The 21,383-nt window shown below is 43.2% G+C and overlaps 1 protein-coding gene across 1 annotated transcript in view; it reads right to left on the bottom strand.

Annotated features, from left to right (window-relative positions):
• LOC132380889 (uncharacterized) overlaps positions 1 to 21,383 on the bottom strand; it is a 127,173-nt gene that overhangs the window by 23,226 nt on the left and 82,564 nt on the right. The window contains 2 exon segments of the mRNA XM_059949806.1: positions 1,228 to 1,561; positions 20,982 to 21,273. Coding sequence (XP_059805789.1) covers positions 1,228 to 1,561; positions 20,982 to 21,273 — 626 coding nt within the window.

Genomic DNA, 21,383 nt, shown 5'->3' with positions numbered 1-21,383 from the left:
TGCTCTGCTCTCTCTGCCTGCTCCCCCTGCCTCTCTGGACCGTCACCCATCTGCCTACTTCTTGGTTTTTTTGTGTGACTACCTCCTGATAACTCCTATCTATCTCTGCCTCCACCTTCCGAATGATCCGTAGTTCATCCAGCTCCAGCTCCAACTCCCTAACTCGGGCTGATAGGAGCTGCAGCTGGACGCACCTATTGCAGGTGTGGTCATCAGGGACAACTGTGTTGACCCTGACTTCCCACATACTGCATACGGAGCACACCACTGCTCTGACTGTCTCCCCCATACCTGAACTGGATTAATAGAATGTCTAAAAAGCACCTAGCGACCTTACCTTCTTCCCCTCAGCGAGCAATCACACAGGCTTACCGAAGCCCCCTTACGCCGAAGCCCACTTAGCCAAAGCCCAGGACTCTGCTTCCACGGACTCCACTGCCCGCTCTGAAAAGAAGTCCTGCCTTTTAAAGTGCGCGCGCTCGATGCTGACGTCACTCGCGCCTGCGCAGTTCCCCCTCCTCCACAGGTATTGACCAGGTAGGCTTAAATCCTACCTACACGTTTGAATTCTCTGAGCTCCCAGCTGAATCACAAGCTGTAACTTGCTCCCGATTCAAAAAAAAGGATAAAAAATGGATAAAAATGGATAAAAATGGATTAAAAAAAAGATCAATGGCCAGACTGGTTCTAGCTGACAGAAAGATGACAAAAATACAGATAACCACGTTTTATGTCAGTGGTGTGCAGAAGAGCATCTGGACACACAACAGATCAAACCTTGAAATGCATCGGCCATAGCAGCAGAAGACCATAACGATAAACTCAGTGGCCACTTTATTAGGCAGAGGAGGGTCCTAAGGAATTGGCCATTGAGTATATAGACACGTGTTTGGAGACTGTCAGGAGAAAATGAAATTGTGACTGGGTTCAGTGACCTGCTGTAGAGAGGGAAACATTTGGCACTGATATTGATGCAGAGATAGTGAGGGATGGGCAGGGTCTGGACAAAGATCTTGTAATCTGTGCAGAGGCTGATCAGTATTAGGAGGAGATTGCTGTTCTTCGGACACATCCATGAAATGGGCATTTCTCCATTCTACAAGCTCGAACCTGGGATAGGCACGTCATCACTTCCCAGGACAACTAATGCACTGACCCTTCCCAGAGGAAACATGGATGGGACATTTACTTTACAGAAAGCCCAAAGTCAATCACTGAGAAACCTACCTTCAGATACTTGTAAATGTACACTAAACTTTGGATCGATACCTCGTTCTGTAATTCCACAGCTGTACCATCCTGTATCTCCAGAGTGAGGATTCTTCATAGTAACAGTAAATATTCCCCGTTCCGGGTTATCTGTGATTGACACTCGTCCACTCTGTCCGTGTTGCCCTTTTGTTTCCACTAAAACTGAACATAGGTTTGTCCATCCATGGCACCAATACTTTGTGTGGGAACGGTACTTTGCTTCATAGTGACAATCGATTGTGATCGCTCTTCCCACAACTCCTCTTACATATTTCTCTGCCCACAATGCACCTGAAACTGAGGGAGACATCTTCAGATTTGAAGGGGAAAGAACAACTTAATTCAAACAACTAACTTTGAACATCACGGTAAAAACAGGTCCAGGTCACGTCCAACATGTCGTCCATGACACCACAGCCAATGATTTTGGTGTGAAGTGCAGTCAGTGCTGTTACTGTGTCAGTGCTCTCTCCCCTGTGTCAGTACATTGTGGGTTCACTTCCCACTCCAGAGTCCTGAGCAGAAACCAGGGTTAACCATCCAGTACAGTTAGAGGGAGAGCTGCAACATTGAATTATAAATTACCTCAGATCTTGCTGCACGTTCAAATGTCCACAAAGATCCCAGGCAATTTATTTGGGATAGATAGCGCTACTCTACATGGAGTTTTGTGAGGGTATGGTTCGGTTCTCTCTATGATGCCGATGTCCTGACTTCCTCCTCACTTACGACGTTTATTAGCTGCAGAAAGAAACTCCTCATGAACTCTGAAACTGTGCCCTCTGGTTCTGATGGAAATTTTATATTTCTATCTGTCAGACATTTCTATGGGAACTTAGAAGGTGGTGTAACAGTGGTCATTACCACTTTAGTGTCTAGAAATCCAGGTGTGATTTCAATTTCTGCTGGGATATACTGTGTGTTTAAATCTAATTTATTATTTCTGGAATTAAAAACCACATATCCATAATGATAGTGATCAACTACCAGATTGTCAAAATCCCATCTGGATCAGAAAGGCCTTTAAGGACAGAAATCTCTCATCCCTCCCCACCCTGGTTTACCTGTGACTCCATATCTAGTAATGTTCTTTACTAATTGCCCCACTGGAATGGCCCAGGAAAGATATTGATATCAAGAGAATAAAGTCCATTTACGTAGTGATCCCTACAAAGTGAGATCAGTTTCCAATAAACCTGATGTTCCCACTTAACAGCCTCTAGATTCCATCAGCAGAATATATGTATATTCTTCCCTCACCTGACTGCACACTATCTCCTTTTTCTTCTTATCTGCTTCCTCCTCTTATGCATCTCCAAAGTCCACCCCTTTTCCTCTCCATTCCTGTTGCCTGTCATGCTTCACCCCTCCTAAGTCCCCGACCCCCTAGTGGATCCAACCTCACACTTCCCCCTCTCCTACTTATACTCTCCACTCACATTTGAGGCAGTGTCACAGAAAAATCTTAGCCAATTCCCCTCCCCCTAACAGATGCTGCTTGAGCCGTTGAGTTCCTCCAGCGTGCACTCTGAACTCCAATTTCTCATCTCTTCTGTGTCTACGGGTTTTCAAGTACTGTTCTGCAAATGGTGTATGACACCCAAACCAACACTGACTATGCAAACGTCCAGCAAAATTTGTCACTTACCAGGTAGGAAACCAATCAGGACAATTGAAGTCCACATTTTTTTTATTCACAGAGACCCAGCCAGGACCTATCTGTCCTCAGAGAGAAATAACTGTGAAATAAAAATGAGGAAGAAGACAGCAGGAAGTTTAATCAAAAAAACCAAGGGTGACACAACTGGTGTGCAGTACGTGACAATCCGGAAAGCTTTTCGGTATATTTAGCAAGACAAATACTTAAACAATTCATAAAGACTGAACAAAATGGTGAGGAGAGTTGAAATATTTGACACAAGCTACAGTAGATGTTCTAATCTGAATGAACAGTAAATAGCTGGAGGTGTCCTGAAACAGGGGATTAATCTGAAATGTTGACCACTCTGCCTCCACAGATACCCACATGATTCCAGAAGTTCCTCCAGAAGTTTTATTTTTTCCTTGACTTAAAATATACTCACTGGAATAATGAGACAGAATCTCGTAGAAACCTATTGAATATTGAAAGGCCTTGAGTGAGTGGATGTGGAGAGAATATTTCCTGCAGTAAGCGAGTCTACCACCAGAAGGCAGAGCCTCAGAGTATATAAGGTTGATAGGTTCTTGATTTGTAAAGGCATCAAAGGTTATGGGGTAAGGCAGGAGAACGGGGTTGAGAAGGCCTAATTCTTCTTGAATGCCTTTTGGGTCTTATGGGCTTCTAATACAGGCACCAATCTTGTGAATCTCTTCTGCAATATGAATTCTTGAATGCTCGTTGCTCATCCCATGCCAGAAAACCTCCTTAACACCTACATTACCATCTCCCTCTGTTCCAAATCTCGGGGAGTTATGGACTTGCAATCCAAGATTTGTACGTCTTTGTGGACCTGCATTGATGATAATTTAATCAAACACAACACATGAGGAAGACATGATTTGAGTCTTGATGAAGCGTCTCAGCCTGAAAGGTTGATTGTTGACTCTTTTCTATAGATTCTGCCTGGTCGTCTGAGTTCCACCAGCTTTTTGCCTGTATTGCGATAATTTTTGGGAACTTGCTACTGAGCAGGGAGCAAAGTGGGAAATAAGTGAGGTGTAGAAGGGGCTTTTCCTGCAAACTCTGCAAACATACTTGGCTTCATTCTCTCTTCTCTTTCAACCTCAAAAGCTCACCTATTCTGAATTCTGTTCCAACTGTCAGTGCAATTTTTGTGACCTCTGGTGGGATTTCACTTTGCTTCAGTTAGATTTGAGAGGAAACCTTCTGAATGGCTTTACACATTCACAATGGTGTAAAGTCCATATCAGATCCATTCTTAAAGCAAATCAACTCCACTTGACAGTAAATGATCTGTGTGAGTAGACAATCCCTGTTGTTTCTATTTCCCACAGAATAATAGAGCACAGTAAATGGACATTTCACACTTGTCAAAGGAGAAAACGTTTCTACCTTTCCTATCTCACTCCCATGGTCTCCCTGACCCCTGAAACTGCACACCTTTGCTCACCTTCTCATTTGCCAGCTTCCCAATATTTCTGTTCACCTGGTTAGAGCTTTCAATGTTATCCAAAGTGTGATCTATCCAGATTCATGCTGTGTGATTCCCTGGGGCAGATGAAGTCTGAGGAGAGCTTCAGTACAAGTGATAACAATTCTCACATGTCAGACATATTGGAGAAGTAATAGAGAATCAGAATCAAAATCAGGTTTCATATCACCGGCATACTGTGGATTGCAAAATTAGCTGAAGATGTATGAAACCTTGACTATCTGTTCATTTCCATAGATGCTGCCTTAGCTGCTGAGTTCCTCCAGCGTTTTGTGTTTGTTGCCTTTGATTTCATTGTAGTGTGAGGGTTGTGCTGATGCAAGAAAGTGGCTGATTTACATTTTCCTGAATTTTATTTGCTGACTTTGTAATTGTTTATAAACACTATATTTCACATTGAAAAATGATAAATTAATTCAGTACACACGGTGAGCTTTTGTTACGTTGGGTTTGTTTGAGAGGTAAACAGTGCAGTATATTAACCTTGAATGTGTGTCTGCTTAATTTTTGTACATTGTACAGTATGAGTGCTGACTCTATTTCACAGTCACTGCTGTCATATGTGTAATGTTCACCCTCAGTGAAGGTTGTGATTGGAACTTCTGTTTTCTTTACTTGTCTTCCCGAACAGAATATAGAGAAGTAACAACAGGTGCTACACATTGAGAGATCATTCCTGTCACCATGTTCAGAAATGGCCCATGTGAGGAGTGAGAGACACTGAAGAAGGTCGATAGTTCACAGACCTTTATGCAAACAGATATAGAGGAATAAAATGATAAATGCTAAGCCAAACAGGGTTGTTAACTAAAACTCTCAAATTGAAATTAAGACAACACTGTGCTGAAAGGAATAATTAAATAAAAAATGAATACTGCTAGTCTTCAGAGTCAGTTGACCCGATAGTCCAATTTCTCAGGCTTGACTGAATGGAAGCAGGCAACGAAACATTGCTGTGCTTTGCTCACGTCTCAACAAGCACTAAGATGAAAAGAATGGACTGAAATACCATCACATTGAAATAATAGTTAACAGACATGTGCATATTCATGAAAACAACTGCCGTATATGCTGTAATGCTGAATTTGTGGTTGTGACAGTTCTGGCCTGTTCCTACATTGCCCCATCTCTTCTTGGAAAACTTCTCAACAAACGTGGTTCAATATGCTGATGAGAACAAGTGCTGAGATACATCTTCAGCAAAGAGTTTCTGTTTCAGCAACTAGATTACTGAATAACAGTAACAATTTGGTGAAGAAAATTGAAAAGGCCTTTAATGATTATGTTAAATACTAATCCCACTGCTGTGCATAACTGTAGATGCAATGGTAGGATATTAAAATGTTTTCTATTTGGATATTGAGATTATATCCAAGAACTGAAGTGTTATAATGCATTAGTCAGACCACACTTGGAATATGGTGAACAATTTTGGCTTCGTATCAATAAAAGTACGTACTGTAATTGGAGAACTACACATAAGTAAAAGGGTTAGTGTATGAGGAGTGTTTGATGGTCTAGGCTTGTACTCATTGGAGTTTAGAAGAATGAGGGGAGTTGTCATTGAAACCTCTTCAATAGTGAAGGCCCAGAACCTGGATGGCATATATGTGGAGAGGATGTTCCTGTAATGGGGAGTCTCAGAGCAGAGGACACAGTCTGAGAATAAAAAGACATCCCTTTAAAACAGAGATGAGAGGGAATTTCTTTAATCAGAGGATACTGAATCTGTGGAATTCATTTCCACAGACGACAGTGGAGGCCAAGTCTTTGGGTATATTTAAAATGGAGTTTGATAGGTTATGGATTGGTAAGAGTGTCAAAAGTTACAAGCAAAATGTGGTTGAGGGTGTAATAAAACAGCCATCATAGCATGGCAGAGCAGACTGAATGGGCTGAATGGCCTAATTCTATTCCTATGTCATTTTGTCTTACAGTTTTCTGGTCTTATGATCTTAAAAGATGGGGCATCGCAGGAAAAGGTCAGAACAATTAGTTTACATGAGGCATCTTCTGGTTTTTCCCTAAATTCTGTTTTGTGAAAGAAGTAAAGGAACACAGGTTCCAAGTATCCACTTTGTGAATTGGTTTGGGATGTTCTTGGAAAGGGAAAGGGTCCCTTTCAGAATCAGAATCTGGTTACTCTCACTGTCTTCTGATGTGAAATGTCATTTTTGCAGCAGAAAAAAACAAAACAAGTCTGTTTTCTCAGACCATTAACCAGCTCAGGATGAACATGTTGAGATTTACAAGTCAGACCAGTGCAGCTGGAATTATCTCTGGATAATTAACACCGTCAGGTAACACTGGGTGAACTCAGCAGGTCGGGCAGCATCCATTGAAATGAGCAGTCAATGTTTTGAGCCGAGACCCTTTGTCAGGACTGAAGGAGGGAGCAGGGGCCCTATAAAGATGGTTGGGGTGGGAGGCTGGAAGGTGCCAGGTGAAAAATCAATCAGAGGAAAGACCAAGGGGTAGGGGAGGGGAAGCAGGGATGGGATAGGCCAGAGAGGTGCAGGAAGAATGCAAGGGGAAAGCACTATGGGTAGTAGAAGGCGACAGAATCATGAGAGAGGTGATAGGCTGCTAGAAGAGGAGACAGAGTGAAAATGGGATGGGGGAACGGAGAGGGAGGGAATTACCGGAAGTTGGAGAGTTCGATGTTCATACCAAGGGGCTGGAGGCTACCCAGATGGTATAAGGCGTTTCTCCTCCAACCTGAGTTTGGCCTCATCATAGCAGTAGAGGAGGCCGTGTATGGACATATCCGAATGGGAATGTGAAGCGGAGTTGAAGCAGGTGGCAACCGGGAGATCCTGTCTGTTGTGGCGGATGGAGTGGAAGTGCTCAATGAAGCGGTCCCCTAATCTGCATCGGGTCTCGGTAATGTAGAGGAGGCCGCACCGGGAGCACCGGATGCAATAGTTGACCCCAACAGACTCACAAGTGAAGTGTTGCCTCACCTGGCAGGACTGTTTGGGGCCCTGAATGGTGGTAAGAGGAGGTGTAGGGACAGGTGTAGCACTTGCACTTACATGGATAAGTACCAGGTGGGAGATCTGTGGGGTGGGACGTGTGGACCAGGCAGTCGCAGAGTAAACAATCACTGCGAAAAGCAGAGAGGGGTAGAGAGGGAAAGATGTCCTTAGTGGTGGGGTCCTGTTGAAGGTGGCAGAAGTTGCGGAGGATAACATGCCGGATCCGGAGACTGGTGAGGTGGTACATGAGGACAAGGGGAACACGGTCTCTGCTGTGGTGATGGGAAGATGGGGTGAGGGCCGAAGTGCGGGAAACGGAGGAGATGCAGGTGAGGGCATCGTTGATGATTTCCAGTAATTCCCTCCCTCTTCCTTCCACCATCCTACTTTCACTCTGCCTCCTCTTCTAGCTGCCTATCACCTCTCTCATGATTCTGCCACCTTCTACTACCCAAAGTGCTTTCCCCTTACATTCCTTCTTCACCACTCTGGCCTATCCCATTCCTGCTTTCCCTCCCCCACCCCTTGATCTTTACTCTGATTTTTCACCTGCCACCCTGCCCCCCCCCACCTTCTTTATCGGGCCCCTGCTCCCACTTCTTCAGTCCTGACGAAGGGTCTCGGCCCAAAACGTTGACTGCTCATTTCAACGGATGCTGCCCGACCAGTTGAGTTCATCCAGCTTGTTTGTACGTGTTGATTTGACCACAGCATCTTCAGTGTTCTTTGTGTTTACTATCAGGTGACTCTGACCTGAAGATGTAACAAGCTCCAAACAGAGTCTGGTGTTAATACTTCACATTCTCACACAGCAGGTGAAGGATATTGTGTCACATTCCTCCTAGTCAGTGAGGCATTTCAAAGTTCAAAATTCAGATTAAGTTGATTATCAAAGTAGAGTACATACATGTCACCATATACTACACTGAATATAATGACAATAATTTACGACCCTTCATTGTACACTCATGGGTTACAGTCACAGATCAGTACTGAGAAAAGTTACACCTTCCATTTGCAGATTCACACCCTGATGACGGATGCAAGCTGCAATTATTTGCAGCTCACACATTTTATTCAGCACCCAACTTCTATTTCCATTGCTCGTTCTCCTTTAAGACCTTTGTACAGTGATTGGAAATGTTCATGCTTTAGTCTCGTTCTAACTCCATTTCTACAAAATCTGTTACAAAAGACCAGCGATCATGCATGTGATCAAGGTTCAAAATGTACATGGTAAATTTATTATCAAAATATGTTAATGTCAACGGATCTATCTTCCCTGACATTCATTTTGTTGCAGACATTCAGAGCAGGACAAAGAAATCCAACAGAATCAATGAAACAGGACACACAAGTATGGAGAAACAAATGATGTGCAAAGGAAGGCAAACTGTGCAGATAAAATACATAAATTAATATATAATAGACCATTAGACATAGGAGCAGAATTAGGCCATTCTGTTCATAGAGTCTGCTCCACCATTCCATCATGGCTAATCCCAGGTCCCACCCAACCCCACACTCCTGCCCTCGCCACTTCCTTTGATGCCCTGACCGATTAGAAAACTCTCAACTTCCACCTTAAATATACCCACAGACTTGCCTCCACCGCAGTCTGTAGCAGAGCATTCCACAAACCTACCACCGTCGGGCTAAAAGTATTCTTCCTTTCATCTGTTCAAAGGGTCACCCCTCAACTTTGAGGCTGCACCATCTAGTTCTGGAACACGGAACATGGAACAGCACAGCACAGTTCAGGCACTTCAGCCCCCAATGTCGTGCCAATCGATACTCGATGATGAATCTACAAAGCCTGTGACAGTCTGTTTCCATACATAAATGAATGTGCCTATCTAAGAGCTTCTGAATATCCATATTGGATCAGCCTCTGCCACCATGCCAGCAGTGCGTCCCTGGTGCTTGCCAATCTGTGTAAAAAAAACTTAACTCTTACGTCTCCCCTAAACTTTCCTCTGCTCAGCTTAAATGGATGTCCTCTGTATTGGTCATTGTCACCATGAGAAAGTGCTGCCTGTCCACACATTCTATGGCTTATACACCTCTTCTTCATCACTCTACCAAGTTACCTCTCACCCTCCGTTGCTCCATAGTGAAAATCACTGGCCCACTCAACACTCACTTTTCCTCAAAAGACATTTCTCTAATCCAGGGAACATCCTGGTAAACCTCCACTGCACCCTCTCTACAGCTTTGGCAAGCTTCCAACAATGAGGCAATCTGAACTGAACTAAATTCTCCAAGTATGATTGAACCAGAGTTTTATAGAGTGTAACATTAGCTTGTGGCTTTTGAACTCAATCTCTCGACTATCATACTCTTGCTTTAACACCTTTACAACTTGTGCAGCAACTTTGAAGAATCTGCAGACTTGGAGACCAATATCCTTCTGTATTCTCCATATTGCTCAGAAACCTACTATTAACCAGCCTTCAGGTTTGTCTGATCCTTCAAAGTGCATCACATTACATTTTTCTGTGTTAAACTCCATCAATCACTTCTCCACCCAGCACGCCATCTTGTCTTTACCCTGTAGTAATTTACGACAAGGCTCTGTACCAACCACAGCACCGACAGTCTTTGTGTCAGATGCAAAATTATGTACATATGGAACTGTGCAAAAGTTGTAGGCATATGTAAAAATATTCTGTAAAGCCAAGATGCTTTCAAAGAAAATGAAATGTCAAGTTTCTAAATATTGAACATTTACTATAAAGAGCAGTAAATAGTAAAACAAAATTAAATCAAATCAATATTTGGTTTGATGATCCTTTCTCTTTAAAACTGCATTAATTCTCTTAGATGCACTGTTGTGCAGTTTTATTAGACCATTGTCCGGTAGGTTGCCACAGTTCTTCTCCAGACTTTGGCTACCACACTTGTTTCTGATTCCCCAGGTAATCCCAGACAACATCAGTGATGTTGAGATCATGGCTCTGTGGAGGCCATACCATCAGAAACCAGATAAAAACTCTTGTGTACCTAAATCTATACACTGGAGTTTTAAATTAAGTAACATTAAAGAAGCTTGTTCATACATAGAAGTGTCCATAATCAGGAATTCATAACCTGGGAATGAACTGCAAAGTCTTTTATCCCACACATCACTCCTCCCAACAGATCTGCTTTGTAAACTGACACTCTTCTGCTTTTAACCCAGATCTGAGGAGGGATACTAACCTGAAATGTAATGAAGTGGCCACTGAGTATTTAAAAGCTGAAACTTGTGAGATATCCATCACCTGTTCGGTAGCTTTCAAGAGGAAATGAAATTATGACTGAATTTACTGACTTGCAAAGCATTTCGCACTGAATTTGCAAAAGGTTCTGGCAATCCACGCTGGGACTGAGTAAGAGGAGAAGGAGATTGATGTTCTTCAGACACATCAATGAGATGGGCATTTCTACGTTCAACATACTTAACCCGGGTCATTTAATGCATCGACCCTTCTCAGTGGAAGCATGGATGAGACAGAAATCTCTCATCCCTACCCACCAAGGTTTACCTTTGACTTCAGATCTCATAATATTGATTCCTAATTGCCCCACTGAAATGGCCGAGGATTGACATTGATTTCAAGACCATAACATCAAAAGTCACAGTCATCCTTGCAGTGTGAGATCAGATTCCAGCAATGGGAGACCTGATTTTTCTGCTTAACAGCCTCCAGGAGATTTCTCCAGCTGGGCGTAATCTCCCCCCAAGCTGGCTCCACTCTATTACCCTTTTCTTGTTATCTTCTTCCACCAGTCACCAAGCTCCAAACTCCAACAATTTTCCTCCCCATTCCATTTGCTTGCCATGCTTCACCCATCCTCAGTTTCCAACTACCAAGAGAATTCAGTCTCAGCCCGCTCCCTCTCCACTCTGACTTTCCGCAGATTCTTGACCCAAAGCTTTGTCAAGTCCCTCCCCACTGACAGACATTTTTGACTCATTGAATTCCTCCAGGAGTTTTCACTGAACACCAGATTCCGACATCTTCACTGACTACATTTACTGCTCTGCACTGTTCTGGAAACTATGCATGACCCCAAACCAACTCTGCTTACACAGATGTCCAGCATTGTTTGTTACTCACAGGTTAGGAACCCAATCGGAATAATCAAAGTCCACAACATTTTATTGACAGAGACCCAGATAGGGCCTGTCTGTTCTCAGAAAACAATGACTAAAATTAAAATGAGGACAATAGGCAGCAGGAAATTTGATCAAAAAACAACAGTGACTTGATATGAATGTGAAACAACTCTGAGGGGCCGAAGGGTACAAAGTCGCCCCCTCCTTTTTGAGAATCGCAAGATCACTATTAATTCAGGTCTGGGACCCAGGAAATGAGAGAGAGACACGCAAAATACACAGGGTTTGAAATGTGTCCTGGCCACAGCGAAACAGAACCACTGATAACGGCTATTGTCTCTTGGAGACAGAATTGTGTATTGAGTACTATACTATACATTAAAACCCCTCAGGGGACAACCAGAGTGGTCTGGTTGAGGGATTGCATCATCCCAACCTGATTGACATTTGAGACCCTGTGAGTAAGGATAAAAGAGGGTCTGGGGAACAACACCTTTAGACGCACCAGGAGAAACGCTAGAGATCCCGTGACAGCGTTTAATAGCGACAGCCAGTGGGGGCTTGTGTGCATCCTCCCTTTGCCTGGGTAGGCGGGCTCACCACAGAAGGACGGTTTAGCTAAAGGAGAGGCCACAAGTGAAAGGCCACGACATCGAGACACCTGACAGATCGAAATCATAAAAGGAAAATCGGCAAGTTTTCTCCAAATCTCTCTCTCTCTCCAACCATTGCAACACAGCGGTCCCCAGAGACTGCCACCTGCATGAGCTGAGTGAATTTATATTTCCATCGGACAATACATGATCCCCTAGACAACGATAGAGCTTATTTCTTATTGATTATTAATATACCCACACTTTTAGATTTAGTATTGATGATGTGTATTATCCGTATATTTGCATTGATATCATTTTTGTGTATTTTTACTAATAAATACTGTTAAAAATAGTATCGTCAGACTTCAACGGACGTCTCTATCTTTGCTAGTAAGTGACCCAGTTACGGGGTTCGTAACAGACCCAAGTGGTGTGTGGCACATGAATACCCAAAAGGCTTCTAGTTATGCTTAGCAAGACAGAAACATTTAAAATTCCCAAAGACTAAATGAAATGGTGAGAACTGTTAAAATATTAGACACAAGCAACAGTAAATGTTTAAATCTGAAGGAAAAATAAACTGCTGGAAGTGTCCTGATTAACCCGAAATGTTGACCACTCTGGATTTGCAGATCCCACCTGACTCCTGAAGGCAGGAGAATGCGGTTGAGAGAGGAGATAAATCAGCCATGATGGAATGGTGGAATAGACTCAATGGGAAAAGTGGCTGAATTCTCCTGCTATGTTTTTTCATTTTCCCTTCCTCTGATACAGGCAACAATCTGATGTGTCTCTTCAGCAGTTGCTCCAATATTTCCACATCCTTCCTGCTATGCAGCAAACACAACTGCACACCTGCCCCAAGTGTGTCCTAAGCATATTTTTATACATTTGCAGAATGTATTCTTGAATGCTCTATGTTGTCCCCATGCCATAAGCTCCCTTTACCACCCGCTTTACCATCTCACTCAGTTGCAAATTTTGGGGAGTTATGGACTTAACTCCAAGATTTGGACATCATTCTGCATCTGCCTTGGTGATAATTCAAGCAAATATGTTTTGGGGAATTTGATGCTGAGAAAGGAGCAAAGTAGGAAATAGCTGTGATGCGGAAGGGCTTTTCATGCAAAGTAACTATGTGGTGCGTCTATTCATTTCCATAGATTCTGAATTACTCCAGCATTTTGTGTTGTTGCTTTTGGTTTTATTATAGTTCAAGGGTTGAAGTGATCCAAGAATGTACATTGTATAGCATGAGTGCTGACATTCTGTACATTGTATAGTATGAGTGCTGACATTCTGTACATTGTATAGTTGGAGTGCTGACTGTGTTGCATCAGTCACTGCTGTCATCTGTGTAATGTTCACCCTCAGTGAAGGATGTGGTCAGAACTTAAGTTTTCTTTATTTATCTTACCAGACATAATATAGAGAAGTGCCAATGGTTGCAACACACTGACAGCTTATTCTGGTCTCTTTCACTATTGCTTCATCATTTCTTGGAAAACATCTCATCAGCCATGGTTCTCTTTGCTGACGGGAACAAATGCAGAAATACAAAACATCTTCAGCAAAGCATTTTGTTTCAGCAACTAGATCACTGACCAACAACAACAATTTGGCCATTTCATTATTGTGTTTAAATCTAATAACAAACATGCACACACTTTAAAATACAATGGTGGGATTGTAAAACATTTACCACTGTTTATAAGTTATCCCAGAACTAGAGCTTTATAAGTTATTGGTCCAACTGCACTTGGATTATGGTGAACAGTATTGGGCCTCTTAAAAGTGTCATACCGTGGGCACTGGGAGCAGACCCAAATGCAAGACACAGACACTGAAGTACTAGGAACTGGACTGGACTAGAGTTAGGGATGGGACAGGACATCAACTAGGAGATGGGACAGGAACACAGAGTTGGTCTAGGACTTTGGCCAGGAAAGCAGGACCAGGACAAGGAACTGGGAACAAGGAGCCAGAGACTCCAAGCCAGAGACTGGGCAAGGACCCAGAACGTGGCTCAGACCCCAGAACTACTCAAAGAAATGATGTGGCTGCAGGACTGGATGTGGCTTGGGTTCTTCAAGGCTTGGCTGCAGGACTGGGCGAGGCTTGGGGCCTTGGCAGAACCGGAACACAGAGCCATGGTCTTGGAAAAACCAGTACACAGGAACATGGAACACAGAGCCAGGACCTCTCCTTAGGAACAGGACTTGGGGCCAGTGCCTACACAGAGTCAGGACCACCCCTAGGGAGCAGGATGTAGGGCCAGGACTCATACAGAGAAGACAGAGAGACAGTTCCCAACACACAGCAGCAGCAAACAGCCATACCTGCCTAGCAAAGGTGTGGAGACAGAGACAGTTCCCAACACAAGGTAACATCAGACAGCCAGACCAACCAAGCAAAGGCATGGACACAGAGACAGTTCCAAACCACAATAGACAGTTCCTTATCTAGGCACAGCAAGGTTCCCGTCTTGCTCCAGCAGTAGAACTTGACAGCAATGCAGGCCAGGACACAGGCAAGATTGCAGACAAATGCTTTAGGAAGACAGCAAAGGGAACAGTCCAGCAAATGAAGCTGACCCCAGGAGCTATCTATGTAGCCAGCTCAATATGAGAATCAGGTGTCTCAATTAGAGCACCCAACAGAACAAGGGAAAAGTGGAAAATCTAAAATAAGGAAGAATGCGGACTTTACGGACCAGATCTTGACAGAAAGTGTGTGCTGTAATGGGAAAGGTGTTCAGAGGAGGTTCCCCAAAATGATCCCAGCAGTGAGAGGGTAAATGTATGAGGAGTATTTGATGGCTCTGGACCTGTACTCGTTGGAGTTTAGAGGAATGGTGGGTGTGGCGGGAGGGGTCTCATTCAAATCTCTCATATTGTAAAGGGCCAAGAAGCTAGATGGAGTGTATATGGAGAGGATGTTTCCTGTGGTGGGAGAGTCCCTGACCAGAAGGTGCTGATCCTTTGGAATTAATTGTCACAGAATTACTGTGGAGGACAAATCATTGGATATATTTAAAGCTTAGGTTGATATTATTTTTTGATTTGTAAAGGTGGTAGAGGTTATGGGGAGAATAGGATTGAGGGGGAATAATAAATCAGCCATTAAAGAATGAGGAACATACTCAATGGGCTGAATGGGCTCAGGTTTAACAGGTCCAGATTCACAAGTGGGAACACTGCATCTGGAATTATCTCTGGCTCACCGACATCCATCAGATAACCCTGAGCTGAAGATGTAATGAGCTCCAAACTGCCCTGGTGTTACTGCTTCACCTCCTCACATAGCAAGTAAAGGATATTATGTGATATTCCTCCTTCTCAGTGAGACATTTCAAAGTTCAAAATTCAAATTAAATTTATTGCCAAATATGTGTTTACCACAATATATGATCCTGATTAGAAAGGAAATACAACAAAACAAAATTAATAGGAAGATAGAGGACTGGGTAGCTTTTAAAAATGTACAGAGAGCAGCTAAAAATCATTAGAAGGGAAAAGATGAAATATGAAAGAAGCTAGCAAATAATATCAAAGTGGATAGTAAAAATTTGTTCAAATACGTTAAAAATAAAAGAGAAATTAGAATGGGTATAGAACTGCTAGAAAATGAGGAAGGAGAAATAATAACAGGGGACAAGGATGATGAACTAATAAGTATTTTGCATCATTCTTCACTGTGGAAAACACTAGCAGTATGCCTGACTTTGTAGTGTGTGGAGGAAGAGAGGTGAGTGCAGTTACTGTCACAAAAGTGAATGTGCTCAAAAAGCTGAACGACCTTAAGTTACATAAGTCTCCCAGACCAGATGAACTGCAATCTAGGGTTCTGAAAGGGTTAGTGTTAGAGATTGTTGTGGCTAATTCTGTGCTTGTGAACGTGTTCATTGTTTCTGGGTGACTATGAATCCAGCAGACTTATTCTACGACACTATATATGATAAATGTTCTTTCATTGTAAGAGACTGTGGACAATGAGGGAGAGGGTGAGGAAAGAGAGTGATCGGACCATAAGAAGCTTGAGACATATTTTTCTCTGCACCACACGGTTACCGGGTTGTCAACTCAAATACCCAAATTAATCAGGTCATCTAGACTATCCTGCTTGTCACAATGTTCTGCTGGACCCCTGTGTTCAGTCCACATGGGAAGGCAGTGATGAGAGATCTCTTGTTCCGTCTCGTCTCTTCTGCAAGCGTGCTAACCGTTTTCCAAGTTATTTCCAATAATACTGGATGCTGATGAGTAAAACAAATGTCACAGTTCCGGGGAAGAGAATGAAAAGGAAATGGATTCTGAGTACAAGGTTAGCCCTCAACCCACACAGAACTGAAGAACAAGACATTTCAATAACAGGAACAGCTGTCTATCGGAGACATCTTACTATTCATGTATAATTCCTATACTGATTTTAGTGAGTACAAGGGAGCATGAAAATGATGTTTCATGGATGGAAAGGGAGCCTTTGCACTTACATCTGCAAACCTTTACAAATTAATGTTCCCTGGGCAGCAACACTCTCTGCCAAGACTATTCTGGTGCCAGAGACCAAATGTGTCCTCAGTTCCCTTCTCTCCTCCCTGCACAATCACAACTGCAGGCTGGGTTTTGTTTCTTTCTTCCCCCCACCCACCCACACCCCCCCCCCCCCAGACCCGATACAGGGTCTCCAACTGGAATACGTTTTGCCTCTATAGATGCTGCTGGACCCATACAAATCTTCCAGCATTGTGTCTGTGGTTCCTCACCCCAATATTTTGAACCTATTTATGGAGTATTTTCTATCTTTACATATCTGCACATACTTTACCATCTCTGCTACAGAAACGGTGCACTAGACCCAAATTAACACAGATCATTCGAATAAACGGCAGATGTTGGAAATTTGAGACAAAAACAGAACATGCTGGAAATATGTCAGGCTGAATCTCTGGGAAGTGAAGCAGAGTCAAAGGGTCTTGGGTCTGAAACTTTTACTGTTTCCTTTTCCATGGGTACAGCCTGACCTGCTGAGTAATTCCTGCATTTACCATTGTCTGTAACGTCCCACACTGGTCGTCACTCACCCGGCAGTGAACAGATGAAAAGAGCCAGAATCCACATTGTTCAACTGTAGTGAACCTGTTATCACTAGTCCATCACTTAGCTCGCAGCTTGTGGATCTACATAGCTGACGAAGACAAATAGGACGTGGAAGTTGAATGAGGAATGAAGCAGCAGAGAATTTAGTTGTGAAACCACAGTGAGCTGGACACTGTAATCTGATGCCTTTGAATCTGAGTCCCTCTCAGTTGAGCTGACCGGACAAATCAAAATGAATTTTCCATTATTTGATGGAAATGGTGGAGATTAGTTACTGTCAGCAAAACTGTTAATAACAGCCTGACTGAGAAGTCAATGTGACTGTGATAAAAATAATGCTATCACTCCAGTCAAGTATGATGCTAGCTTATTCCCTTTATGGAAAAATGCCTGTGCATAACTTTGTTTAACATGGGGAATCAGATGGAGAAAGTCCTTGACAGATCAGGGTCAATGTCCTGTGGCATGGAGTGCAAGCCGTCTGTGGACCTTCTCTACTGCAGCCTTCCTCCACCTTCACTACCATTCTGATGTATCACCATGTTCTGCCAGCTCTACCTTTGAGGACTTTGTTGGGTCACTCGTTGTCTGGAGGCTCCCATTTGACCATACCACCATGGGTGACCTACCAGGAGTTAAGCTCAGACAGCAACACTCCCGGGATCTCAGGAAGTCACAAGCAGTCCACCACGACAGGGTTTCGATCCTCGGAGAAGGGTACCATGTTCAGCGGGTGGGGCTTGCTTCGATTGGCAATCGTCCAAAGAACTTACTTGCGGCTTGCACCAAATTCAGGACATGTTCTGCCTTGCCAGGCCTTCCTGAGCCTCTCCACTGGGGCAATGTCAGGCAATTGTGCTTTGGTGTCTCCAAGATCACACACGCACCAGGGTGCTGCGTGGGGTGGAAGTAAAGTCCGTAACTTAACTTGAAACTCGTTCAGTTACAGATTGAGTGAGTAAATTGACTGGCGGAAAATTTCACTCACCCCAACACTGAACTGCTCCCACAACCTATGGAGATATGTTCAAGGACTCTTCATCTCATTTTTTCGATATTTATTGCTGACTTATTTATCGTTTCTGCTTTGTATGGTCTCAGCGTGTTGCATTTTGCACTTTGGTTGTTTGTCTGCCTTGGGTATGATTTTGCATTGACTGTGTGGTGTTAATTTGTATTTACTGTAAATGTGTCACAACAAGGAGTTTTTTATAAAGAAGAGGAAGAGTTTTTTTTCATTTGTAATGTGGACTGTGTTTTCTGGGTGTAACCTTGTGGGTACGTGGTGTCCCTTGGATTGTTTACCTTTATGACTAATTGTTTGTCTTTGGACTCATTCTGCGTTTTTTACTTTGTTATCCAGGGGTCTCATTTAAGATCATGGGGATTTTTAAGCTCTCTTTGTATTCAACACTTTTATTCAATTTGGGATAATTTAATCAGAATAGTATTGTGAGTAATTTGCTTTGTAATTGTTGTCTTGGGGATTATTGTTTCATCTGGACACCTATGTTGTTCAATTGGCACTGAGTTCCAGTGTGCTCCAGGGTGTGTTTTTGGGGTGACTGCCAATCTCTCTTTGCTCTGTCATTGTGGATACTTGGCTGATGAATGTCAAACTGAGTTCTTCTGTGTATTTTGAGTGAATTCAGTTCTTCAAATTCTCTAGACCTTGCCTGAGGTCTTGGTAGTTTTGCTGGTTAATTTCTATAATGAAACTTTTGTTTTGGTTGAGTTGCTGAATTCATTGTGATTTCTGCAGTGTGAGTTCACTAGTGAATCTTACAGAATGCCTATGAGAAAAATAACCTCAGGGTTGTGTATGGTAACATAGATGTACTTTGATACTAAATGTATTTTGAACATTGATATCCATCCCATTTGAACAAGATCTGCCCATGGGAACACCTCTGAAATCCAAGGCTCAGAAACCCCAGCCACCAGGACAAAGCTGGACAATGAGACCAAGCCCTACTCACAAGCAGGACCTAGGCCCCACCCACACCTCCAGTTTTCTCCCATCATAAGCCCCACCTGTGATCTGTACCTTGTCCATCAGAGAGTCACCATGGGGATCTCTGCACCCAACTTGCAGCATACAAATGGCAGAGCCACCGTCAGGAATGGTCAACATCAGGGAAGCACCTGATGGGTTTGAACAGTCTGTGCCCTGCTGATGTTACATTTTGCATGTATCAATTAGCATAACAATATTACTGCACCGGTGACCCAGGCTCAATTCCCAGTACTGTCTGTAAGGAGCCGATACGTTCTCTCCATGACTATGTGTGTTTCCTCTGGGTGCTCCAGTTTCCTCCCACATTCCCAGGACCCATAGGTTAGTAGGTTAATTAGGCAGTTGATTCTTGTTGGGTCAGAAATGCCATATCGCTAAATACAATTAAACTTAAAATAAAAATTATTCAGGTGAGAGTGGGCAGTGACCTTTCAGTCATTAGAAGCCCCGCTGATGGTTTTGAACCTTCCCATTGAAGGGTCGCATCCAAAATGTCAACTGGCTATTTTTCTGGTCTGCCAGTCGGCTGGTCTGGTTTTCTGGTCACCTGGTTGGCTGAGTTTCTGGTTGTGGGCAGGTCCCTGCAGCAATTGGGATGTCCCAGTGTTTGAGCAGATTCAGCAGAAAACTGCTGAATGCCTTTCTACAGGAGCCAGCTCTGACAACAACCATGAACTCAACATGAACTCCAACTGTGAATTCTGATGTTCCTCCACTGTCAACAAGCTCTGCTCCAACTGCTTGATCTTTGGCTCTCATTTACATCTCCTGTGCTTCTGGGAGTGAGGCAGGTGTGATGCTCAACATGTTATCTTTACTGGGTCTGCCCGCAATTCACCAGAATCCCCTTGCTTTATTGTTACCTCCCAGTCCTGCTAACATTTTAACTCTCTTCTCAAATTTTCAATCATTTGATGAAAATTGTTATGTTTTTGTTACTTATACTTAGCGAACCTGAAACATTCAGATATCTGATATCATCAGCTGTCTCACTATGATTTCTAATCCATCTTCTTCCTATATAATCCCTCATTGATATTCCAATAAATCATTTCAGCACACTGGCCTTCATCAGTCACGGCACTGAGTATTTTATTGGGATGTTATGTTGCAGTTCTATATTTCCTTCTTGAAGCCTGTACACAGTTGGAGTACTGTGTACAGTTTCTGTCACCCTGTTATGGGAAACAATTGGTTAAAATGGAAACAGTGCAGAGAAGATTTGCAACTCGAGGGCATTGAGTTACCCGGCCAGGTTGGCCAAGTTAGATCTTTATCCCCCAGAATGCTGGAAAATGAGGAGAGACCTTACAGAAGTGTTTACAATTATGGGAGACATAGATAAAATGGTGGCAACAGTTTTATTCCCCCCCCCCCCAAGAGCAGAGGAGACTAGAACTAGGGACATAGATTTAGGGTGAGAGAGGGACCTGAGGGGCAAATTTTTTCATGCAGAGCATAGTGACTGTATGGAAACTTCAAAACAAATTGATTGTCAAATTAATAGGTGTCACCACATATAACCCTGAGATGCATTTTCCTGTGGGTAAATAGAAACAACCGCAAGAGAATCAATGAAAAGCTGCAAACAACAGAGATGGACAAAGAACCAATGTGCAAGTACAAAAGAAAAGTAGAGATGATGATGACGATGATGATGATGATGATGATGATGATGATGATGATGATGATGATGATAATAATAATAATAATAATAATAATAATAATAATAATAATAACAATAATAATAACAGCACTGGAACAGATGGCCACGCGGCAGCACCGGAACCAGGGCAGCCAGCAGCACCACCACCTTGTACGGGACCAGATGACAGCACCAGCCTCTGGCAACGGGCAGCAGAATTTGGAGAACTCGAAGGACGGTGACCCGCTGAGTGACATGGACTCGGAGAACAGGTGAGGAGCCGGGGCTCGGTTTCGGGATCTGCCGGAAAGTCTGGGACATCAGGGTGCGGCGAGAAGATATCCACAGGTGTAAAACCAGCCGGTAGATTGGTCGGTGCAGTGCTGGTTGTCTGTTCTCCGTGTTAGGGACAGATGAAACTAAACACTGGCTGAAGGTATAGAAGAAAGTACCCTTTTGCTTTAGAAATGGAGGGATGTTTACAGAATAGTGATACGGCCATTGTTTGGAGCAAACACTGGGCATGTCAGTAGCGAACCG

Source organism: Hypanus sabinus, chromosome 25, assembly GCF_030144855.1.
Source record: "Hypanus sabinus isolate sHypSab1 chromosome 25, sHypSab1.hap1, whole genome shotgun sequence".
NCBI classification, from domain to species: domain Eukaryota; kingdom Metazoa; phylum Chordata; class Chondrichthyes; order Myliobatiformes; family Dasyatidae; genus Hypanus; species Hypanus sabinus.
This window is presented reverse-complemented; position numbering and strand designations above follow the sequence as displayed.